The sequence below is a fragment of the Alternaria infectoria genome (genome assembly GCF_024043175.1).
Source record: "Alternaria infectoria strain BMP 0036 chromosome Unknown scaffold_1, whole genome shotgun sequence".
NCBI classification, from domain to species: Eukaryota; Fungi; Ascomycota; class Dothideomycetes; order Pleosporales; family Pleosporaceae; genus Alternaria; species Alternaria infectoria.
The window spans coordinates 2,411,287-2,431,585 of record NW_026250690.1 but is presented as its reverse complement, the minus strand read 5'-3'; the positions used below and the strand labels follow the sequence as shown (position 1 = coordinate 2,431,585).

Sequence of the window (20,299 nt, the reverse complement as noted above, 5' to 3'; positions counted from 1 at the left end):
AGGGTGGTCGAGTCAAGACAAAGAAGAGCTAGCGGAAACGGAGGGGCTTTTCTGGACTTCATCTAGCGGTACGCGGATGTGTGTCGGAATCCAGCGAGTACCTCCGCAGTGGTATGGCGGTGGTTACAGTGCTAAGGAGGCTAGCTTTGCCATGGCGATGATGGCCTTGGTATCCTCGTTGTACCGGGATTGCGGCTCCAAAATTTCGGCCGGGTACGGGCGTAAAAAACGTTGCGCCAAACGTTACGACGAGATTTGCAGTCTACTCCGACACGCCTTTGCGAAGACAGAGGGGGAATAGTCTTCCTTTACCACCAATACAGACTATCCTCAATCGAATTCTACTCAATGACAGCAGTGCTATTCTGGAGAAGACACCGACTTCTCATAACCGCCATGCGGTACGCCCCCGGATCGGATGTTTTCCGAATGCTCCGTAATCGTGAATGTCGAGTCATTTACGAAGGGCGGAATGTGGAGTTGCGCGTCAGACCAAGGGTGCGCAGTTTTTTGTTTGCTCACATGACAGCTGAGCTACCAGCTCGAAAGGGTGTGTCGAACCGTTCGTTATATGTCATGAGCATTCGTAGCGTGTGCGCGCACCCAATCACCAATCTGCCGGACCAGTATTCGGCGGGAAATGAGAGCTTAGCTTCGGGGGCTTTACCCCGACCCACGTTTCCCCCACAATGCACTCCACACTCATCGCCTTGGCAAATCGTCGGCTCCAGCTAATGGCAATCTCGACTGCGCCAAGTTCGATGAGAAGCTGGTTGTTGGTACGGGTCCAAGACAATGGTCTACCCGAAGTTTCCCCAAGTAGAAGCAAAGCTTCAAAGTCCCTCGGACGTAGCGCACATGTCGGCAACGCATCGTGACGGGGTACATTGAAGCCAGAGTACAAATACCTGGGGTCAAGGCCGCCGACTGAGTGGTCAGTAGCATCCGACCTCATCCTCTACCTCGTGCCTCAACTCATACTACCGGCAAGATGGTCGCTCGCAACCGCAGTCAGCGCAAGCTGAACACCTTCACAACGCTGTTCTTTGCTGCAACAGCCATGTCAACCGCCATTCGCGTTCCGGCTTCAAGTGGTGGCACATACCCACGAATGACATCGCGGTCAACAGAGATGGACTCGGCACCATACCGCGATGCTTCCCTATCAGTGGATGAGCGTGTGGAGGATCTCATCCAGCGCATGAACTTGGAAGAAAAGGCCGGACAGCTCTTCCAGCAGATCAACTTCCCAGGACCTAACGGAACCCTATCGAACACAACTGCGCTTTCAATCAAAGGCAAGCACATGACACACTTCAACCTCAACGGTGCCATCACCGATGTACGCCAATCTGCACGGTGGCACAACCTTCTTCAAGAGATGGCCCTAGACACCAGGCTCGGCATACCAGTCACGCTCTCTTCGGATCCAAGACACACTTTTGTTGATGCCACCGGCAGTCAGATCGCTGCAGTCAAGTTCTCGCAGTGGCCCGGAAGCTTGGGACTGGCAGCGTTACGTGACGCTGAGCTCATCCACACCTTTGCGGACATTGCACGACAAGAATATAAGGCTGTCGGGATCAGGTCTGCGCTGCACCCTCAGATTGACGTAGCCACCGAACCGAGATGGGCCAGGATCACCACGACAATGGGCGAGAACGCCACATTGACCGCTGAGCTTGTAGTCGCATACATCAAAGGCTTCCATGGCCCTGGTGAGTTCGGAAAAGATTCCGTGACCACCGTCTCAAAGCATTTCCCTGGAAGTGGGCCGGTCGAAGACGGTGAGGACAGCCATTTCACCTACGGCAAGAATACCACATACCCAGGAAACAACTTCGAGCATCATCTCATCCCGTTCAAGGCTGCTATCGCAGCTGGCGCAAGGCAGATGATGCCTTACTACTCCAGGCCTATGGGCACCAAGTACGAGGAGGTCGCCGCTGGCATGAACAAGGGCATTGTCACCGACCTTCTCCGAGGCGAGCTTGGTTTCGACGGAATCGTCGTCAGCGACTGGGGTCTCATCACCGACGGTGTCATTAACGGACAAGACATGCCAGCTCGTGCTTGGGGTGCGGAGAACCTGACTGAACTCGAGCGTGCCGAGAAGATTATCAACGCTGGCACCGACCAGATGGGTGGCGAGGAGCGCACTGATCTCGTTCTCGAGTTGGTGGAGAAGGGCATCGTGAGTGAGGAGCGCATCGACATGTCGGTCCGCCGGCTCCTCCGCGAGAAGTTCATCCTCGGTCTCTTCGACAACCCTTTCGTGGATCCCGAGGCCGCCGCGGCTAACGTTGCTAAGAAAGAGTGGGTCGAAGCCGGATATGAGGCCCAGAAGAAGTCCATCACGCTGCTCACCAACAAGGATTCTACTCTCCCACTGAAGGCTTCCGAATGCTCCAAGGCCAAGTTCTACGTTGAAGGTATCGACAGCACCTTCCTCGAGGCCCGCAACCTGACTGTCGTCGCAACCCCCGAAGAAGCCGACTACGCTTTCCTCCGCATGGCCGCCCCCTACGAGCCCCGCCCAGGTGGTTTCGAGAAGAACTACCACTCTGGCTCTCTCGAGTACAACAGCACCGAGAAGGCGCGCCAAGCAGCCATCTACTCTGCCGTTCCCACCATTGTTGACATTTTCCTTGACCGCCCTGCTGCTGTCCCCGAGATTGCCGAGCAAGCGCAGGCTCTCATGGTCAACTACGGAACTAGCCCTGAAGCCTTCCTCGATGTTATCTTCGGCGTTGACGGTAGCGGTCCGGAGGGCAAGCTGCCGTTCGATCTCCCGAGGAGCGACGAGGCGGTTGAGGCGAGCAAGGAGGATGTGCCGTTCGATACCGAGAACCCCGTCTTCAAGTTCGGACACGGTTTGAGGTATGAATAGGGGATGCGCTGTCGAGCCGCTTAGATAGATGACGACATAATGAGACGGTCCTAAAGGCATAGTAGCTTAATGTATTTGTTGATACCCATTGCTCTGTTCGTTCTTCGATATGCTGTCCGTTCCGCTGCGCGTCGCAGTCGAATCGTAACGGACAATGTCATCTGTTGGGTGCGCGAATCGCGTAGCATGTAATGATGTGTCCAAAATGTTGACACGCGGCAGAGGGAAAGAGCAATGCTGTTCACGCGAGTTGCGAGTAGCGTGCTGACTAAGCGAGACGCGTCTGCCCTACCAGCCGCGTCGCATGTTTCTAACAAGCTTCCTCAGAACTCCTCCAACGGCGTTCCTCAGCTAAGCATCTGCACACGCACTGAGTATCGTATCTTTAGCCACTATCGATTTTATCATTACTTGTTATCACCTCCCAATACTTCATATTTCGAACTAACTCGAGCATTCTACATGCTCGGTGATAGCACGCTCGCTACCTGCCACCGCGAAGAAGCCAAACATAGCTACAGTCATCTTAACTACACAACGCTCTACACGAGGAAGAAACCGAGTGAGCCTGAGCTCTTCCACATTACCAGAGTATCGCTTCCGCCCTGCGCGATAGCCATTCCTCATAACTCTCCACCTGATTCATGCTACCCACGATGTTGAACTCGACGTCTCTGCGCACCTGAAGGCGCCTACAGACTTCCTGGACCAGGCGCCCTTCACGCACCCCTGTCAGTGCGAAGACGTTAAAATCATCATGATGATGGTAGCGCCTTAAATTGTACGTATGCTCTGTGTGTAGTCGCACAAAGCCAAGCTGCGGAATCGAATGCAATACGCCTACAAGAGCCTCGACGCTAGGACTGACCAAAGGCTGACCATGTAGGAAGAATTGTTCCATCGCCTTCCGATCGGGGGGACCCATTACCATGTGCATAGGTAGCCACATATCCAGTGTCCGCAAGTTTTTGCACTCTCGAAGTAACGCGAGCATGGTCTGGTAGTCGTGGTGCTGCGCTTGCGCATAATCTGTATACCTCGCTTGCGCAGTGAAGCCGACGAGGGCGCTTCTACCTAGAGAGCCAATTCTTTCGAGAAACCGGCGAACGACGGAGCAGTAGCCCTGGGGGTCATAATTCTCTAGGACAATCGTGATATGGATTTGAGCCCAGAAGAAGGTCTGAACCTCTTTCCGGATCTGCTTGTCCAAGGCTCCGACAACATGCAACGCTGAGATGGTGCGGTCATAGCGGAGTTCTCCAAGATCTAATTCCAGATGATATGTCCGGTAGCGAGAGAGATATAAGCGACCACTGCTGGCAGTCATCTCCCAGTTTCCAGCTTGTGCGAAATCGCCCGAAGGAGGTTCGAAGAGGGCGAGATCATAGATCATGTTTCGGATCTCACCAGGCAAGTCCGTGAAAGAGATTCTGGAAGGATCCCTTCTGAATTCGCTGGCAAGCATCATCTCTGGGTGCTCACGAAGACGACGCTTAGCCTGACGAACCGGCCTTCTCGTGTGTTCCATGCGCATCTCTCGAAACTGACGCTCAAGCACGTTGATCATCCGTTGTTTTTTTCCACCTTGGAACATCCCGCGCGACTTCATCTCCTCGCGAAGTTCCGAATAACTCATGGCCGCATAATTTGGCATGTCGTCAGCTTCAAGCCTAGCGAGTCTTGTTTCGGAAGCGATGTAATTGGAGTAGCTCATTTCGGGCTTTGGCTTTGCTGCTCGTCGCACCATATTGAAGATATTCGAAAGTTGGGGGCTTGGGTTGATCTGTAGTGCGTGTGGAAGATAAATATCGCGGGTGTTTGCGGTTTTGAGGAGAGAACGCACTAGGTGGATCATAGGGCTCCGCTGTGTGACCAGTGACTACGAGCACGGACCTGAGCAATGAAATGTCGCCCTACTGCTCAGACCTAATTGCGGGCTGTGCGAGATCTTCAAGCTGGTATGATCGAGCCTGTGGCGGCGGCGAAAGAGAGACTACGAAACCTGGCACCTAGCACGATGAACACCTGACATCACTTCCGGAGATGCCAGAAAGGCGGAACATGCGCTTGCACCGCCTTGATTGCTACATATCAGGAGAGCTACTCACTCGTTCAATTCACGACAACACATACTCCCAGGTGACATTTGATATGCCTGCTATTCCGACACGACGAAACTATAAGTAAGTCCTCCTCAACACTTCTCTTTCATATCTGAGCATCTCTTATTATGCCTTTCTCCTGACATCACCAGCCGAGGTGACCGTCACTTGTAAGGGCGTTTGCCTCTCAACATCCAGCGTGACTGACGCTCTCACCTTCCGTCTTCTCGACGTGACGGCGGATTGCCTGTTCAAGCGCCAAACGGTGGGAGTTCTTGTCTGTATATAATCTACCCTCCTCATACGCTTGCTTCTTCTTTTCCTTTTATAACAACGGAAGCATCTCCATTTTCAGCATCACCTTTTGAAATACCGCTTCTCTTATCTTACAATCGACAAAATACGACAAGATGTCTAACAACAACTCCTCAACCAACGAGCTCGTGTACCGTCTAGAGAGTGACCGCCCAACTGGTTATCAGGTCAACGACTTCGAGGCCTACGCTGACGGCAGTGTGGAAGCACATTGGCGCACGTATAAGCGCAAAACTCCAAACCACGTTCACGGCCGGGATGTCGTTACTGTGGTGGGTGTCAGCAACGCTATCGTAAGTTCCTTTCATGCTCAGTTTCATCATTGTCAATACCACTTCACTTCTTCTTCACCTTCACCTTCACCCAAGTGTCTACCTACTAATTACTAACAACCATCAGGATCTGATCGAGAATAACGTCAACGCCATGGACCAAATTGTCTGGGGCATAACCCATCCTGACGACTGCCATCCCGGCGTCGAGTCCATCATCAGCAATGCAGCCTTGGTCGACCTCCTCTTAGTCCGCCATTACAAGAAGTGGGGCGGTCTTGTTCTCCCGCCTCTCCAAGCAGCCCGAGGGTTACAAGACACCTATGAGGTGGTCGCCCAGCAAGAAAAACAGCGAGGAATGACTTGGGCATCTGGTCGTTCGCTGATGAAGTACCCCAACTGGTAAGATATGGGATGGACTTTTGCTGGAGCGAGATGAGACTGACAAGAAGAGGCGCGATACTCGCGGAATGGCACCGCCGCCAGGGTTTCAGGCGCCTATTGCACCGCCTGCTTTTGCACCGGGTCCTCGTGGTGAATCCAGTAGAGGACGAGGTGGGAACCGTGGCCGTGGTGGGTTCGGAGGCGGTTACTAGGGGTCAGCTCTACACGCTTGAGACGGAGCACATTGCAAACACGAAAATGCATAGGTTGATGAGAAAGTCGACTTGGAGATGAATGATATCATTAGACAACTAGATGTCGTTGAGGCTTCGCTATTATGGATCCTTTCTCTCCCCAGGCCTCTTCGTGTACGTGAAGCTCACTACACTGCCATGCTCTTAACATCAGCAGTAAGCTTCAAAAAGTGATTCCCAGCAGCATCTTCCTTGATCATCTCCGCAGCCCCCTCCCCAATACCATACGCCACCATCTGTGTATGTCCATTGTTAACCTTTGGAATGGAAGACACGTCCGCCACGCGGAGATTCCTGACACCGCGCACTCGAAGTCGCGAGTCGAGAACAGCGTTCGGGTTATCCGCTTTACCCATCGCGCAGGTGCCGGATGCGTGGTAGCCTATGTCTCATCGTTAGCGTTTCTCCATGAATACGACCGCTAAAGTCGCGTATAGACTTACAAGTCGTGGCATGTTCTCTAACATGCGGCTCCCACTCCTCCCTCGTCTCAAACCCATGATGCGCTAGGGCATCAGGCCAACTGCCCTTGATCAGACTTCTTGTCCCCTTCCCCTTCGTAACAATTTCGTTCGCAAATCGACATGCCTCAGTCATAACCAACATATCCAATGGATCTTCCAGATACGCATGATCGACAATGGGGTTTTCGAATGGATCAGCCGACTTTAGCGTCACGCTACCCCTGCTATGCTGGTTAAAGAGCAGGGCACACATGGCGAAGGCTTGTTTGTGATCGACAGGGAAGTCGGCGTATTGTTTGGGTCCGCCGTAGAGTTCGGTGTTCCAGAACTCGATGTTTGGTTGTGAGGGGGTGAGGCCCATAGGATCGCGTCCGGGTTGACGGGGAGCATCCTTCCACAAGGGTGAGTCTTGGAGGCGCTCGTCTAGGCGCGCGTAGCCGAATATGCCGAAGGGGAAGGTAGATAATATGCCTGTTTTCTTCTCTTTGTATAACGCGTAGGTCGAGGTCATGGCGTCGTCGTGGTATGCGAGGTGATCGTTCGTAAGGTTGGGTTCGGAGACCTCGTAGAAGATGAAGCAGAGAATGTGGTCCATGAGATTTCCGCCTACACCTGGCAGATCAACGCGACACTCGATACCATGCTTTTCTAGTTGTTTCTTCGGACCAAGACCAGAGCGCATCAGGATCGGTGGGCTGCAGTACGCGCCCGCTGCCACAATGACTTCTTTCCTCGCGTGGTAATCGATCTTCTTGCCGTTCTTCGATATCGTAGCGACACCCGTTGCTGCAAGGTCTCCGGCATCCTGACTGAAGAGAAGCTTGTCAACGGTGACTTCAGTCTTGATCGTAATATTCTCGCGTCGATAGCCTTTGGTGATGAAGTCGGCGGCGGTACTCCGTATGCCTTGATGCACTGTTCGCGGTACATCGCCACATCCATGAGGGGTCTCTCCGGTGGAGAACATGTCCGCGTGGTAAGGAAGACCCTGGTCGACAAGACTTTCCCTAACACGTTCAGATATGGGTGCCAGGTCGTGGGGCTCGATGTGCAGAGGTCCTGACGAGCCATGAACAGACATATCCGCTTTGTGCCAGTCCTTCTCGTGGAAAGTCTCGGACTGTATGAGGGTCAGCTTGTATGCTCTCATATCTCTGCACTTCCAGAACCGACCTTCTTCATGTATTCGAACATCTTATCGCCAGTCCACTCATCCAGTTCCCAGTCATCGTAATCCTGCTTGGTGCCTCGTATACAAAGCGTGCCGTTCACGCCACTCGATCCACCAAGGAAGCGTCCTCTGCTGACCTTGACCTGGCGGTTGTCTACCTTGGGCATGGGCTCGGTAACGATGTTCCAATCTGTTTCCTTATCGAAATTTTGGCTCCATCTAGGGCAATTAACTTAGCATGATCCAATACAAGTGTCCGTTGATATGGCTGACTTACCCTCCCGCCATGTGCACATTCTCAAGGTCTGCATTGTCGGGTCCGGCTTCTAGGACGAGGATTTTGGCGTTAAGATCTTCCGCGAGGCGGCCTGCTATTACACAACCGGATGTGCCGCCACTGATGGGTATCTGTTAGTAAGAGTATTTGAGGAATGCTGTAGTGGAGATGATAGGAAGTCAACTTACCCGCAAATGATGTAGTCGTACACTTCTGTAGGGTCCACCGAGTCGACGCGTTCAAGAGACATGGCCGGTTTGTGAATAGATGATAGAGGAGACTTCCCTCCCGATGCGCAGTACGAGGTCAGAGTCCATATAACGTGGTCTGATTAGTCTAGAGCTATGTGCCACGGAATGAGACCGCGGTGCACGGTAGCGCTACCGGGTACGGTTCTACAAGACTAAATATGCTGGAGCTGAGTGGCTACTTTGCTCTAGTCAGGCTACTTTGACATGTCATTCCAGTGACGCTGAACCAATAACAGGGAAAGTCATGAAGAATGCGGAAGACTCGCTTCAGTCTGCTTACACGCACATACATCTTCCTCATCCACGTAGGTCTCCATTTGCCAGGGAAGCGGAATGAGTCCGAACTTGTCGATCACGCAGCATTTAAGGTTCGGGCCTAGTCCATCTTCTTGGCTGTCGAGGAAGAAGCAAGGCCAAAGGGCGCAGAAAGCTGGGGTAGCGCGAGACGCGGATGAATGAGGCGGGAATGGTCGCGGTATAGCGCTCTTTACGTTGGTGCCCGGTCGTGGAGATGTGCACGCTGGCGCGTGGAGTTGCATTGCGGGGTAAACCCATGTCTCCGAAGGGTCTACCTAGGTATGCACACTAGGCTACTCAGCTCAGGTACGTTGGTACAAAGAACGCAGCTCTTGGAAGCCCTGCTGTATAGTTATATGCACTACATACCCATCTATATCCTTCGTTTCGTAACTTCCGTCACCGAAGACGTCCTCTCACGCGTCGTATGCACAATAGTCTTCGCCCCCATTGAGTTCTTAGTCGAGCCCAACTCTTGCTTCTTGCTCTTAACAATCGCTGGATGTCTTGTGTCCGCGGCTACGCGCTCATAAACAGTCGCCACAGTCCCAACTACTAGACAGAGCAGCAAGATCAGGTCAACGATGTGCACACCCCACCACCAATGCTGAACCCCGACTCCACACGTGCTGAACTCGAAGACCCACTCGCCCTTCTCGCCCTTACTTTCATCGAACCACGCTGATAGGAGACCTGCGTAGCCTGAGTACTCTCCCATCATGCTGCGGAGGGTAATCTCGCGAATGTGAGGGACATCGTTGATGGAAGTGCATTCGTTGGCTGGGGTGATGTCGTATGGACGAGTTGGGAAGCGACGAGCCTTCCATTTCGGTGGTGCGGGAGGCTCAGGTTCAGGCTCTGAAGTAGGCTCTGGTGCCGATTCAGGTGCTGTCTCGTCCGAGGTTACATCGGATTCGGCAATGGTATCGTTAGCGGCTACCACGTTGATGTCGACGCCATCGATATCCATCGAAGTAGCAATCATTGTCGCATTCGTAGTGCTCGCTGGCCAGTATGCCTCCTCTCTCTTCACATGGGCCACTTGACACGCATCCTTCACACCGGGCTGACGAATGTAATGTACGACGTCACAGCCAGCGTGGTCATGCCCGTTGAGTATTATACCCCTCCTACCCTGCCCCTTGCCCTCCGCATCTTTATTCGCACTCATGCCGAACAACCCCTCAAGAACAATCTTACTAGCATGGTCTGAAAGCATATTTTGCTCCTTCACCCCTTGACCTTCCTCAAAAAAGTCGAAGTATGGGCTGTCCACACAGACGCCTTCCTCCTTCTCGAGGGGAATATGGGTGAGGAGTATGGTAGCGTGTGTCTTGTCATCGACTGGAAGGGAGCTGGTTATGATGTGGTTCATGTAGGAGTAGGTTTCGGTCTGAAGGTCGGAGGACCAGGCGGGTGTATCGAGATTCATCGAGTTCAGGATGATGAGGCGGAGTGTCGGAGGCCTGGGCAGGTCTTGTGTAGCAGGCTCGGTGGTCTTGTTCAAGCGCAGTGTGTCCGGGAGTGTAAACCAAATATCCCAGTTGGAACTTCCAAAGGCCTTTTCGAATCGCTCGATGCGCGACTCATCGATGTCGCCAGCATAACCGACGTCGTGGTTTCCAACTATGTTGATGACACGCTTCTCCCAGTCTTGATCGGCACCCAGCACTTCCGTTGTGCCACCCCACAGTGCCTTCCTCTCTGGTTTCTGCTCCTTGTCTATCATCTCTTCTCCTGAAACTTCTTGTTCTGATGTGGGTTCTGTTGGCGGCTGTTCTTTCTTCTCAGTCTTAAGAGCACCAAAGATGGCATCCGGCACCTTCTCCAATCCCCTCATGACAACGTTCCAATAGCGCCCTGCTCGCTTCCTGAATTCGCCATCTGTGACCCACTGACTGCCCAACAAGTCACCAAGCACACTGATGTGTGTGGGTTCAGTCCACCATCGTAGGCTTCTCACGATGTGCGACAGATACCAGTCGTTCCCCCACAAGTCTACAGCCTTCCTTTTCCCCTCCAGCCATCTGCCAGCATCTTTGACGACACCTCTTGCTGCTTCTTCTACGATGTCTCGTCTGTGGGTGGAGTTGGCTGCATCGCGCAGATTCGGTACGAGCTTCTCGATCGACGGGAAGACGAGCGCATTCGGATCGGGGAGTGAAGAGTCACCCTCGAGCTGGGGATCACCGAGGGAGAGTAGACGGAAAGGTGCATTGGCTTGCGCCTGCGTGGATGTGGGCTTTGGGAATGCGCAGCCGTGAAAAATGGGGTACAAATACAGCCATGTCGTGCCAATCAAGGCTATCGGACACAGCAGCAGGGCGACGCGGAAAAGAAATCTCGAGAGCTGCATCTATGCATGTTCGGGTCCGGAAAGGGGACGGTGCTGTTGTTTTCACATGCCACACGTTGCGCGCGCGTCGACAGCGTCTTGGCCGCGGAGGTCATACAGGGGTGACATCAGCCAATCAAAGAGGCGCATTTGCGGAGAACCATCACTGTCCTCATGGTCTTCATCATCACTATTTTCAGATATAAGATCGTATATTACGCTCTTTCTCGACTGTCGTAGTATCATACGCCGCATTTTGTATCTTCAAGCCAAAACAAAAAAAGCATTGCACACTGTTATGGCATCTAGCCCAGCAGATCTCCTAGAGCGCCGCCAGGCTTGGACCCTGACTGCGATGGCTGTGCGGCAGGGGCAGGTGTGCTAGATGCAGAAGCAGGGGCACCCCAGAGTCCTTGTGACGTCTTTTGCTTTGCCAAATCCCCCATGGTGACCTTTTGTGTTGGCGTGGAAGACTTCTTTGGCGCAGCTCCTGCAAGTAGAGAAGCGAAAGCGTCACCGCCAGCTTTCTTAGGGGCAGCTCCTCCGCCAATGCGACCACCTGGTGACATGACAGAAGGAGTAGATGCTCCTGATTGGGGCGCGGGCTGAGGAACGGAAGTGAAGTAGTTCGGGCCGGCCGCTTGGTAACCTGTGGGTTGTGGTGGCTGCGAGAAGCTCGACGTCATGGAAGGAGGCGCGCTCATCTTATTCGCAGCGGGTGGTGGCGAGACGGTCGCAAACAAGTTGCTGAGATTGTTATTCTGCGCAGCAGATTGAGCCTGCGGTGCGGCGAATTGGGTTGACGAAGTGATGTGAGAGGTCGAGGCAGGAGATGCAACGTTGAAAGCTGAAGCAGCTGGCTTGGATGCAGGTGCTGCCGGTGCCGCAGACTGGAAGTCGTCGAAATCGTCGTCGTCGCCAAAGTCGTCACTTGCAGCAGTGACAGGCTGCTTCCCTGCCGAAGTCGACATGGGCGCGGGCTCATCGTCAAACGCAAGTAAGTCGACGACTGGCTCAGGTGCTTTCGGCTTAGGTTCCTCCTTCTTGACTTCTTTCTTTGTGTGACTCGCTGTAGGCTCTCTCCGCCGTGCTGGTGCTGAGCTGGCATCACCCTCATCGTATTCGTCGTATTCGTCGAACTTGTCGCGCCTCTGTTGCGTATCTGCGAAGCCAGACTGGTTGCCTCCGAAGCCACCACCGTCGCCGTATACCTCCCCTCTGTAGCCGCCATAGTCGGCTTGTTCGCTACCAAAGCCTCCGTAGCGGCTGCCACCTCCACTGCTTCCCGAGAAGCCGCCCATGCCGATGCCCGCTCCGCCCTCGACACCGCCAAATTTGTTTCGGTTCGCTCGCGCTTTCTTGCGCTCAGTCCGGATGCGATCGACATCGCTGAGGAGTTCGGCGAGCTCCTTGGCACGGTTGCGTACGTTGATGCCCTGATCCTTGCCGTTGGAGTCGATGAAGTGGAACTGCCGTAGCATCTTGAGGAGCGAGACATGAGAGCGCGCGTCGTCGATTACTCGTTCCGAACCGTTCTTGATCAGGTATTCGAGAAGTTGCAGGGCCTGGGTCTGTTAGCAACGGTGGTGGCACAGAGCGCTCAACGTACCTTGTAGATCTGTCTCCATTCCTCCGAGGCCTTCTCGGTGAAGCGCTTGTAAATCATGGGCATGATCTCATTCAGTAGTTGGCTGCTCTGTTAGCCGTGGTCCACCAGCTCCTCAGGCATCGCCTACTAGTTGAAGGTTCCATTGGCGATCTCCTGTAGCATAGTCGAGGATGCACCTTGCCATCTGTCAGCGGAAGCCTTCGTCGCGCACAAGGTTTCGCTCACCCCATGGCTCATTGTTTGTCGCCTCGCGGACCTTGGCCTCCATCTCCGTGTAGTTCATGACGGCTGCGCAGCGCGTTAGCATTGGCCAGCTGGCTTCATGCGCCCCCTCAGCCTACCATTTTGGGCCTTGCGAAATCCGGCCTTGAGATCGTAGAGCGTGAGGTTGCTCACTTGGTCCTTCAAGCTGTTTAGATCCATGATTGCCGAATTCTGGCGCGTAAATCTGGCGGTTTGGCGATGTGGGTGTATTGTAGTTGGGCTGGCAGCTATCGACCACGGTCTCGGTAGCGGACCCCCGAGGGCGCTTTGCACAAGTTTCGGGAAGTCGGAATGGGCGCCTGCGTTTGGGATATTTATATGACAGAATATATCAATCAGGAAGGATGCAGAAGCCTTCAATTACAGGAATGCGTTTACCTTGTCAGCAAGCCAACCTGTGAAGTGCATACAGCGTAGACAATCCGACAGCAGCCCGAATCTCACGTGACATGCGCTTGGACCTTGCCGGCCTCAAGAACTATAGACAACACTACTTCGGCAATGGTACGACTCGGCATGCGGATATAGCGTGATTCAATGGGCATCCGTGTTCCTCGCTGTGTAAGAAGAAGCGGATATCAATTCCAGAGCGGGCCGGTCCCACGCAGAGGTCCACGATTGACGTGAGCGATGGAGCGCCGAATCGGGGAACGCGCTAGACTTGTGCACAAGCTTGAGGTATCCAAAGTTTTCCGTCTGGTCATCCATCCGACACTACACCTGCTGCCTCTCGTCGGTAGTCCATCAATTGTATTATATCTCTTCCGTTTTCCATATCGTGTTGCATAGCGGCCCGATTCCTCTTAGCATACTTCTGTAAGTTGCCACCGTTGGATTTGTACACCTCGATCCTTGAGTTGTTATAGCGATGTCGCAGTTCTGTGTAGCTCTAAATTGAGTTTACAGCCAGCAAAGTGGCATCGGACTCCAGCTCCAAAGCTGCAGCGTCTCCCAGAAGAAAATTACCTGCTATCTCACGATTCACTGCCAAGCTCCATGACCTAACTGCCTATCAGGTTAGACTCACACCCCGCGCTGCATCATGCCCCACCTTCCGAGAGCTTCTGCTCTTTCAGCTTTCCGTGCAGGCCCCCAACTGCGCGCTCCTATCAACAAACGCTTCTTCACTCCCTCGGCATACAACATGGCCATCAAGGCTTACTTTGATTGCTCTTGGACCGGCCCCACTGTCGAGGTCGATAACGCTGGCAATGTCACTAGCCAAGGTGATGTCAAAGGTAGCTCGTCCCAGCTTTGTCATAGCATATTACCTGCAATTGCTAACTTTGTATACCTGCAGCGCAAACTGGCCGTGTCAACTTCGAGCTCTTCGACGATGTCGTCCCCAAGACGGTTGAGAACTTCCGCGCTCTCTGCACTGGCGAAAAGGGCTTTGGCTACAAGGGCTCAAAGTTCCACCGCGTGATTCCCGACTTCATGCTCCAGGGTGGTGACTTCACCCGCGGCAACGTGAGTTTTGGCCCCAACACATCACAGGGACAGTCGGCTAACAGGCAGTAGGGTACAGGTGGTAAGAGCATCTACGGTCCCCAGTTCGCCGACGAGAACTTCAAGTTGAAGCACGACCGCCCCTTCCTCCTCTCCATGGCCAACGCCGGCCCCAACACGTAGGTTTTACATATCCACGGATGAGCGGAGTCATGGCTAACGCGTCACAGCAACGGCTCCCAGTTCTTCGTCACCACCGTCGTTACCTCATGGCTCAACGGCAAGCACGTCGTCTTCGGTGGCGTCCCCGACGGCGACGTCGAATCCTACAAGGTTGTCCGAGCGATCGAGGCCTGCGGCTCCAGCAACGGCAGCATCAAGTACAAGGATGGCCCACCCACCATTACTGATGCCGGAGCCCAGTAGATACTCTTCGATGAGAGTGGAATATAACTATGGTCGACTATCTGAGAAGGACTTTTTGGTGCAATAGACAGCTTGCGATTCAGTAGTAATGGTCAACAAGGCTCCATAACTCTTCGAGAAGCTATCCATCAGCGAAATTACCCATTTCGATGCACATGTGACAATTCCGATACATTTGTCAGACCCTGTCTTTCACAGCGCAGGCGCGCTGCTATCTGCGACTTTTTTTGTCGCGAGGAGGGGCAACAATTTACCCCGCATTCGTCATATCTCCGGTCATTCCGCACTACAGGAGCTCGCGCGGAAGAACATTCTTCGAGGGATGTCCCTATGCTACTTCACGGGTATACAAGTGTCTATTCAAGTATATATATCCACGAGGTGTTCGAGGCTCCACCAAGCGCCGCACGAGCTTGATAGCTTCATACCCACTCCCCAGCTCATGCTACGCCTGTGTCCACAATTGCCGGCAAAGCTCCACTCCAATCGCGTGAACGGTTAGATCTAGCGGCCGTGGTCCGCAATTTTCACCGTATAGGGCGTGATGTCGCAATACTCGTCATGTCATCGTGATAAGCGTCCTCTCCATTGACTTAGAGTCATTCGCCCACGCTGATAGAAAGGGTTGTGTCGTTCACCTTCAGATTGACCTTCGTACAGCATCTGAAGCGATCGCAATACTGCAGATATCGCTATCTGCTTACCGAAGATCTCAGAGTCATCCATCCACAGTCATCATGTCGGCATACCACCCCTCAACGCACGGTGTCCATGGCGACGACCGCATCAATGTCCTCACCGATGTCGCCCCACCGATTCACACATCGACTACCTTCCGGTATCCTCACGACCCATCAGAGCTCCAACCCGTCCCGAAAGAAGGCGAATTCGTTGACCTACAAACCCCTCTGATCTACTCTCGTCTCGCATCCGCCAGCACCAACCGCCTAGAAACAATCCTAGCGCCTTTACTCTACCCCGATGCAAAGCAAGACGAGCTAGATGGTCAGTCCGGGTTAGCAAACCATGTCGTCAGCTACACAAGCGGCCTCAGCGCTTTCCATGCCATGCTCGTCAACATTGTTCCCAAAGTTATTGCCATCAGTGGTGGCTACCATGGCTGCCATGGCGTGATCGAACTGCACAAGAAGATGCACGGCGTCAAGACCGTGGATCTCCACGCCGATGACGCTGCTTGGGACGCCGCCGGCTTAGGTAAAGGCGACCTCGTGCATCTCGAGACACCCTTGAACCCCACAGGAGAAGCTTTCGAAATAGCAAAGTACGCCGCCCGAGCGCACAAGCGGGGCGCGTTCCTCAGCGTCGACGCTACATTCGCGCCACCAGGTCTACAGGATCCGTTGCTGTGGGGCGCAGATGTGGTCATGCATTCTGGTACAAAATACATCGGTGGTCACAGCGATATGCTTTGCGGTATCCTGGCCACTGCGAAAGGAACGGAAGGGCTGAAGCAAGCAAAGACGCTACGTGCTGAGCGCATTTTCCTGGGTGCAGTCCTTGGTAGTCTAGAGGGGTGGCTCGGCGTGCGAAGTCTCCGGACGTTTGATTTGCGCGTTCAGCGACAGAGCAGCAACGCGGAAAATCTTGTTCGCTGGCTGCAAGACTCACTCAATGGCAAGGGAGAAGACGTAGATGCCGTAAAGAAAGTCGTGCACAAGATTGTTCACGCGAGTTTGCAAGAGAAGGATATGTCGTGGTTGAAGAAGCAGATGCCGAATGGTTTCGGTCCCGTCTTCAGCATCTACATGAAGAGCAGCCAACAGGCGCGGTCTCTTCCCTCCAATCTGCGTCTCTTCCACCATGCGACCAGTTTGGGAGGTGTGGAGAGTTTGATCGAGTGGCGCAGGATGAGCGATGCGGATGTGGACGAGAGGCTGCTGAGGGTTAGTGTGGGCGTGGAGAATTGGGAAGACTTGAAGAATGACTTCCTGGGAGCTTTCAAGGCGTTGGCTGAGGGGGAAGCGAGTAAGGAGAGTGCGAATGGGGACGGAGACGTGCAGGTCGGACAGGATGGGGCGCAGATGCCGAAAGCAGGAGCTGGTGCGGTGTGATGAAGGTCGCTTCGTCGTGGCATGTTGTAGGAGCAGTTTTCGTGTTAGAGATCATTTCAAACGCGGACTTGAAGAAAGGACAGTGACTATCATGCCTTCGTGCCATGCGCCGGAGAGGGCCAGCTTGGGATAGCATCTGGATTGGGATCTAGTCTGGGTAAAAGTGGGGAAGCAGAAGCAGGAGAAGACGCGTAGGTGCTTCTAGTCAGTGCTTGATTTTGTTTGGGGATAAGCTCCATAATTTGATGGCCAAGACCTAAAGGTCATCACCTGACGCTTACATGGCAGATTAGCTTCGGCGTTTAGTAAACGGATTGGCAGACGCGTACACAACAGAATGCGGTCACCTGGAGATCTCAAGCACTCGTCAAGACACGTCTCCGCAGTGAAATTACCAAGTGCAAGCTGGTATCGTATCATCAGCTGGAAAAGACGCGAAGCCAGACTGGAACATAGTCGGCGTGGGTGATTGTGGGTCCCCGACGCTTTCCGCAGCCAGAACGGCCCTCTTCGCGGTCGCCATGCTAACATCAAGCCATGACAAAATTTGCTTCTTCTCCATAATATCCGATACCGGTGCGCGTGGTACCGATGCAGAGTCTGAGTGGAGATGATGTGGTCAGAAGAATTGAATACTGGGGGCTGGTCCTGGACTTTGAGCGATGCCGCCATGGCTACGCTCGGCTCTCAGCGTGGGCGGCAAACCCAACACAGATCGCGAACGGAGCTGTGCTGGCAAGATGACGCTAATGTGAGGAGCGGCTGCCCAGGTGGTTGTGCATTTCGCCGACTGTGGGGTAACAGGCATTGCGAAGGTCACGATGGCAGCTTGGAGGTCAAAGCCATGGCAAAAGCAAGGGATCGCAAACTGGAAGTTGATGATGCTACGTCACCGGCTTACACGGGAAACAGGCACGATGAGTTTCTCACAAACTCTACAACGGTCATTACATCACATCCAGCAACAAACCTCAACACCATCGCGTCGCCATGAATGCCAGACATGTCGTTTACTCCACAGGAACGCGTTGCGGCATTGTCCAATCATCGGCCCGTCTAGCGCGGGCGATAAGCCGGCGTCTGCGTCAGTCTGGCACCATCTGGAGCAACAATGAAGCTGCACTAGTGCGACATGACCGCATCCGACGCAAGCCGAGCATCGCGTGCGATATCGTGGAGCACCAAGAGTACCAACCATGGTATATATGGCCTTCACCACAATGGAAAGCAAGTCACAAGACCTCCAGAATTGCTCGCCCTCTCAAGTTTGCATACACCGAAAATCTATAACCCGTGCCGATTCACCAACTCGAAGTGCAAACTACACCACCTTTCACACAACCACTTGAGCGCCAGACTACACCCACATATCAACATGATGATCCGGAGACAAAACCTCCACCGCTTCCAGAGCCTCGCGCTCGCACACACATCCCGAACCCTTGCACAGACGCCGCGCTACGTCTCCCAGAGCGCACGACAGAATGTGTCTATCCCCGCCTCATCACAAGTCTCGACCTCACAACTCCTGTCGACACAGCCAGAGTCGCAAATAGCGCAGACAAAAGCAGTCCTCGGACGCCTACCTACAGAGACCGTCCTCCGATCCTACCTCATCACAGCCGTGTCATCCCGGCCTCTGCTGCTCAATGCTTGCTTCGGCATCTTACGGCGCATGCTAGACTCGAAGTCTTTCCTCTTGAGCATCGAGCGAAACCCGGTGCTGTCCAACCTACTCAAGAAGACTTTCTATGCGCAGTACTGCGTTGGCGAGAAGAAAGATGAGGTCGTCAGGAACACCGAATTTGCACGCACGCTTGGATACGGCGGTATCCTGTTTGAGTACGCGCTCGAGGTTCTAGGCGGAAAGGCACCGACTGCCGAAGAGACCAAGATGGAGATTGAGGTGTGGAGGAAGGGAATGTTGCAGAGCGTTGATATGGCGAAGGAGGGTGACTTTGTTGGACTGAAGTAAGTCTTGACTCGATGGCTTAGACACAAGCACCTACTAACCGCCATGTAGATGGTCCGGTCTCGGTCGCCATGCCCTCAACCTCCTCCAGAACCAGCAAGAAGCCACCCCTGAGATGTGGGATGCCATCACGGCAGCTTGCGATGCCGCCGCCGCAAAGGGTGTCAGCCTCCTTCCTGGTGCCGAAGAAGAGGCAACCAACCGTGGACTCGAGAAGTGGACACTAGCCCTGCAGCAGAAGTACAACAAGCCCGAGAATGGTCGTGCGGTTCTCTACATCACATACCAGTGCTACCTGCGCGACATCTCGAAGCGCCTGGCCGAGCATCTTGAGCGCGCCTCAAAGGGAGGCTACATCGCTGGTGTCAAGCTTGTACGCGGCGCCTACCTCACATCTGAGCCCAAGCATCTCACCTTTGACACCAAAGCCGGCACCGACGCCAACTACGATGCCCTCGCTGATGCCGTAGTCCGCCAACAATGGACTGACAAGGTCCCCGCCCCCACACCAGGCACTCCCTTCCCCAAGGTCAACATCGTCCTCGCAACCCACAACCTCGCCTCCGTCCAAGCCGCCCAGAAGATCCGCGCCCAACAAATGCTCTCCACTTCCCCCGAGAACCTACCTCGTCTTACCTACGCCCAACTTCAAGGTATGGCCGACGAGATCTCCCAGGCTCTAGTCCAAGACGAGACCATGAAGGCGGACACTCAGGCCAAGGTCGTCAAGTGCATGACTTGGGGTACCACGACCGAATGCCTCAACTTCCTGCTCAGGAGGGCGAGTGAGAATAAGGAGGCCGCGCTGCGCACTGAGGATACCCGAAAAGCTATGGGCAAGGAGCTCTGGAGGCGGTTGAGGGGTGTTTTCGGCCTTGCCTAGATTTCTCCTGCTATTTTCGAGATTGACGATTTATGAAGCGAGGCATTTGCATGAGCATAAGCGTGGCGTTTGGAGGAAGGATTGGGAAGCTACTTCTAGCATTACAGCTACCCTTTTCTGTAGCATTTGAGATTTCAGGTATTTTGCATAGCGGTTTTGTTTAAGAGATTATCCATCAAATATCGATATCAATATCAAAGTCACACATAACTTGCATTTCTCTCTCTGCGTGGTCCTGATCGTGACAGTCGGATAGTCCCCAGTTTCACTCCTAGACATCGTCGTCGCTGCCGCCCCACAACCTCGCTTACCACGTCAACGTGCTCTTGCCCACATTTGACATGTCGATATGTACCATTTTAATTTTCTTAGTCATCAACAATTGCCTCCTTGGCTAAGTGGTAAAGCGTCGCACTTGTAGTCATTACTAGATATGCGAAGATCGGTCGTTGTAAGCTTGAATCGCACTTAGTTCAAATTCCATTACTAACAATAGTGTAGCGATTCGGCCAGGTGGCATTCTTTCATCTTTTTTTTTGCCTCCCTTAGCATTCGATGAAGTTGTTACGTTGACTCTTTTTGCTCATATAACAGCGCGTCGATTGTGAGGAA

General features: G+C 53.6%; 8 protein-coding genes across 8 annotated transcripts; 5 read left to right on the top strand and 3 right to left on the bottom strand.

Moving 5' to 3' along the window:
- Positions 1-991: 991 nt before the first annotated feature.
- J4E92_000817 (uncharacterized protein) lies at positions 992-2,890 on the top strand (the record flags this gene model as incomplete). Its single annotated transcript, XM_051492231.1, has 1 exon — positions 992-2,890. One exon carries the CDS (start codon positions 992-994, stop codon positions 2,888-2,890), a length of 1,899 nt encoding a protein of 632 aa, XP_051357743.1.
- A 2,512-nt stretch (positions 2,891-5,402) lies between these two features.
- On the top strand, positions 5,403-5,985 carry J4E92_000816 (uncharacterized protein; the record flags this gene model as incomplete). Its single annotated transcript, XM_051492230.1, has 2 exons — positions 5,403-5,600; positions 5,707-5,985. The coding sequence occupies 2 exons, from the start codon at positions 5,403-5,405 to the stop codon at positions 5,983-5,985; spliced, it is 477 nt and encodes a 158-aa protein (XP_051357742.1).
- Positions 5,986-6,345: 360 nt separating this feature from the next.
- J4E92_000815 (uncharacterized protein) lies at positions 6,346-8,379 on the bottom strand (the record flags this gene model as incomplete). Its single annotated transcript, XM_051492229.1, has 5 exons — positions 6,346-6,599; positions 6,661-7,801; positions 7,855-8,071; positions 8,130-8,249; positions 8,318-8,379. The coding sequence occupies 5 exons, from the start codon at positions 8,377-8,379 to the stop codon at positions 6,346-6,348; spliced, it is 1,794 nt and encodes a 597-aa protein (XP_051357741.1).
- Positions 8,380-9,050: 671 nt separating this feature from the next.
- Positions 9,051-10,965, bottom strand: J4E92_000814 (uncharacterized protein; the record flags this gene model as incomplete). The annotated part of the gene is made up of 2 exons (XM_051492228.1): positions 9,051-10,919; positions 10,960-10,965. 2 exons carry the CDS (start codon positions 10,963-10,965, stop codon positions 9,051-9,053), a joined length of 1,875 nt encoding a protein of 624 aa, XP_051357740.1.
- Positions 10,966-11,317: 352 nt separating this feature from the next.
- Positions 11,318-13,044, bottom strand: J4E92_000813 (uncharacterized protein; the record flags this gene model as incomplete). The annotated part of the gene is made up of 5 exons (XM_051492227.1): positions 11,318-12,577; positions 12,622-12,703; positions 12,749-12,797; positions 12,847-12,909; positions 12,963-13,044. The coding sequence occupies 5 exons, from the start codon at positions 13,042-13,044 to the stop codon at positions 11,318-11,320; spliced, it is 1,536 nt and encodes a 511-aa protein (XP_051357739.1).
- An 883-nt stretch (positions 13,045-13,927) lies between these two features.
- On the top strand, positions 13,928-14,760 carry CSR1 (phosphatidylinositol transfer protein csr1; the record flags this gene model as incomplete). Its single annotated transcript, XM_051492226.1, has 4 exons — positions 13,928-14,123; positions 14,186-14,355; positions 14,407-14,513; positions 14,565-14,760. The coding sequence occupies 4 exons, from the start codon at positions 13,928-13,930 to the stop codon at positions 14,758-14,760; spliced, it is 669 nt and encodes a 222-aa protein (XP_051357738.1).
- Positions 14,761-15,497: 737 nt separating this feature from the next.
- Positions 15,498-16,832, top strand: J4E92_000811 (uncharacterized protein; the record flags this gene model as incomplete). The annotated part of the gene is made up of 1 exon (XM_051492225.1): positions 15,498-16,832. One exon carries the CDS (start codon positions 15,498-15,500, stop codon positions 16,830-16,832), a length of 1,335 nt encoding a protein of 444 aa, XP_051357737.1.
- Positions 16,833-18,207: 1,375 nt separating this feature from the next.
- J4E92_000810 (uncharacterized protein) lies at positions 18,208-19,687 on the top strand (the record flags this gene model as incomplete). The annotated part of the gene is made up of 2 exons (XM_051492224.1): positions 18,208-18,803; positions 18,856-19,687. 2 exons carry the CDS (start codon positions 18,208-18,210, stop codon positions 19,685-19,687), a joined length of 1,428 nt encoding a protein of 475 aa, XP_051357736.1.
- Between the last annotated feature and the right edge of the window lie 612 nt (positions 19,688-20,299).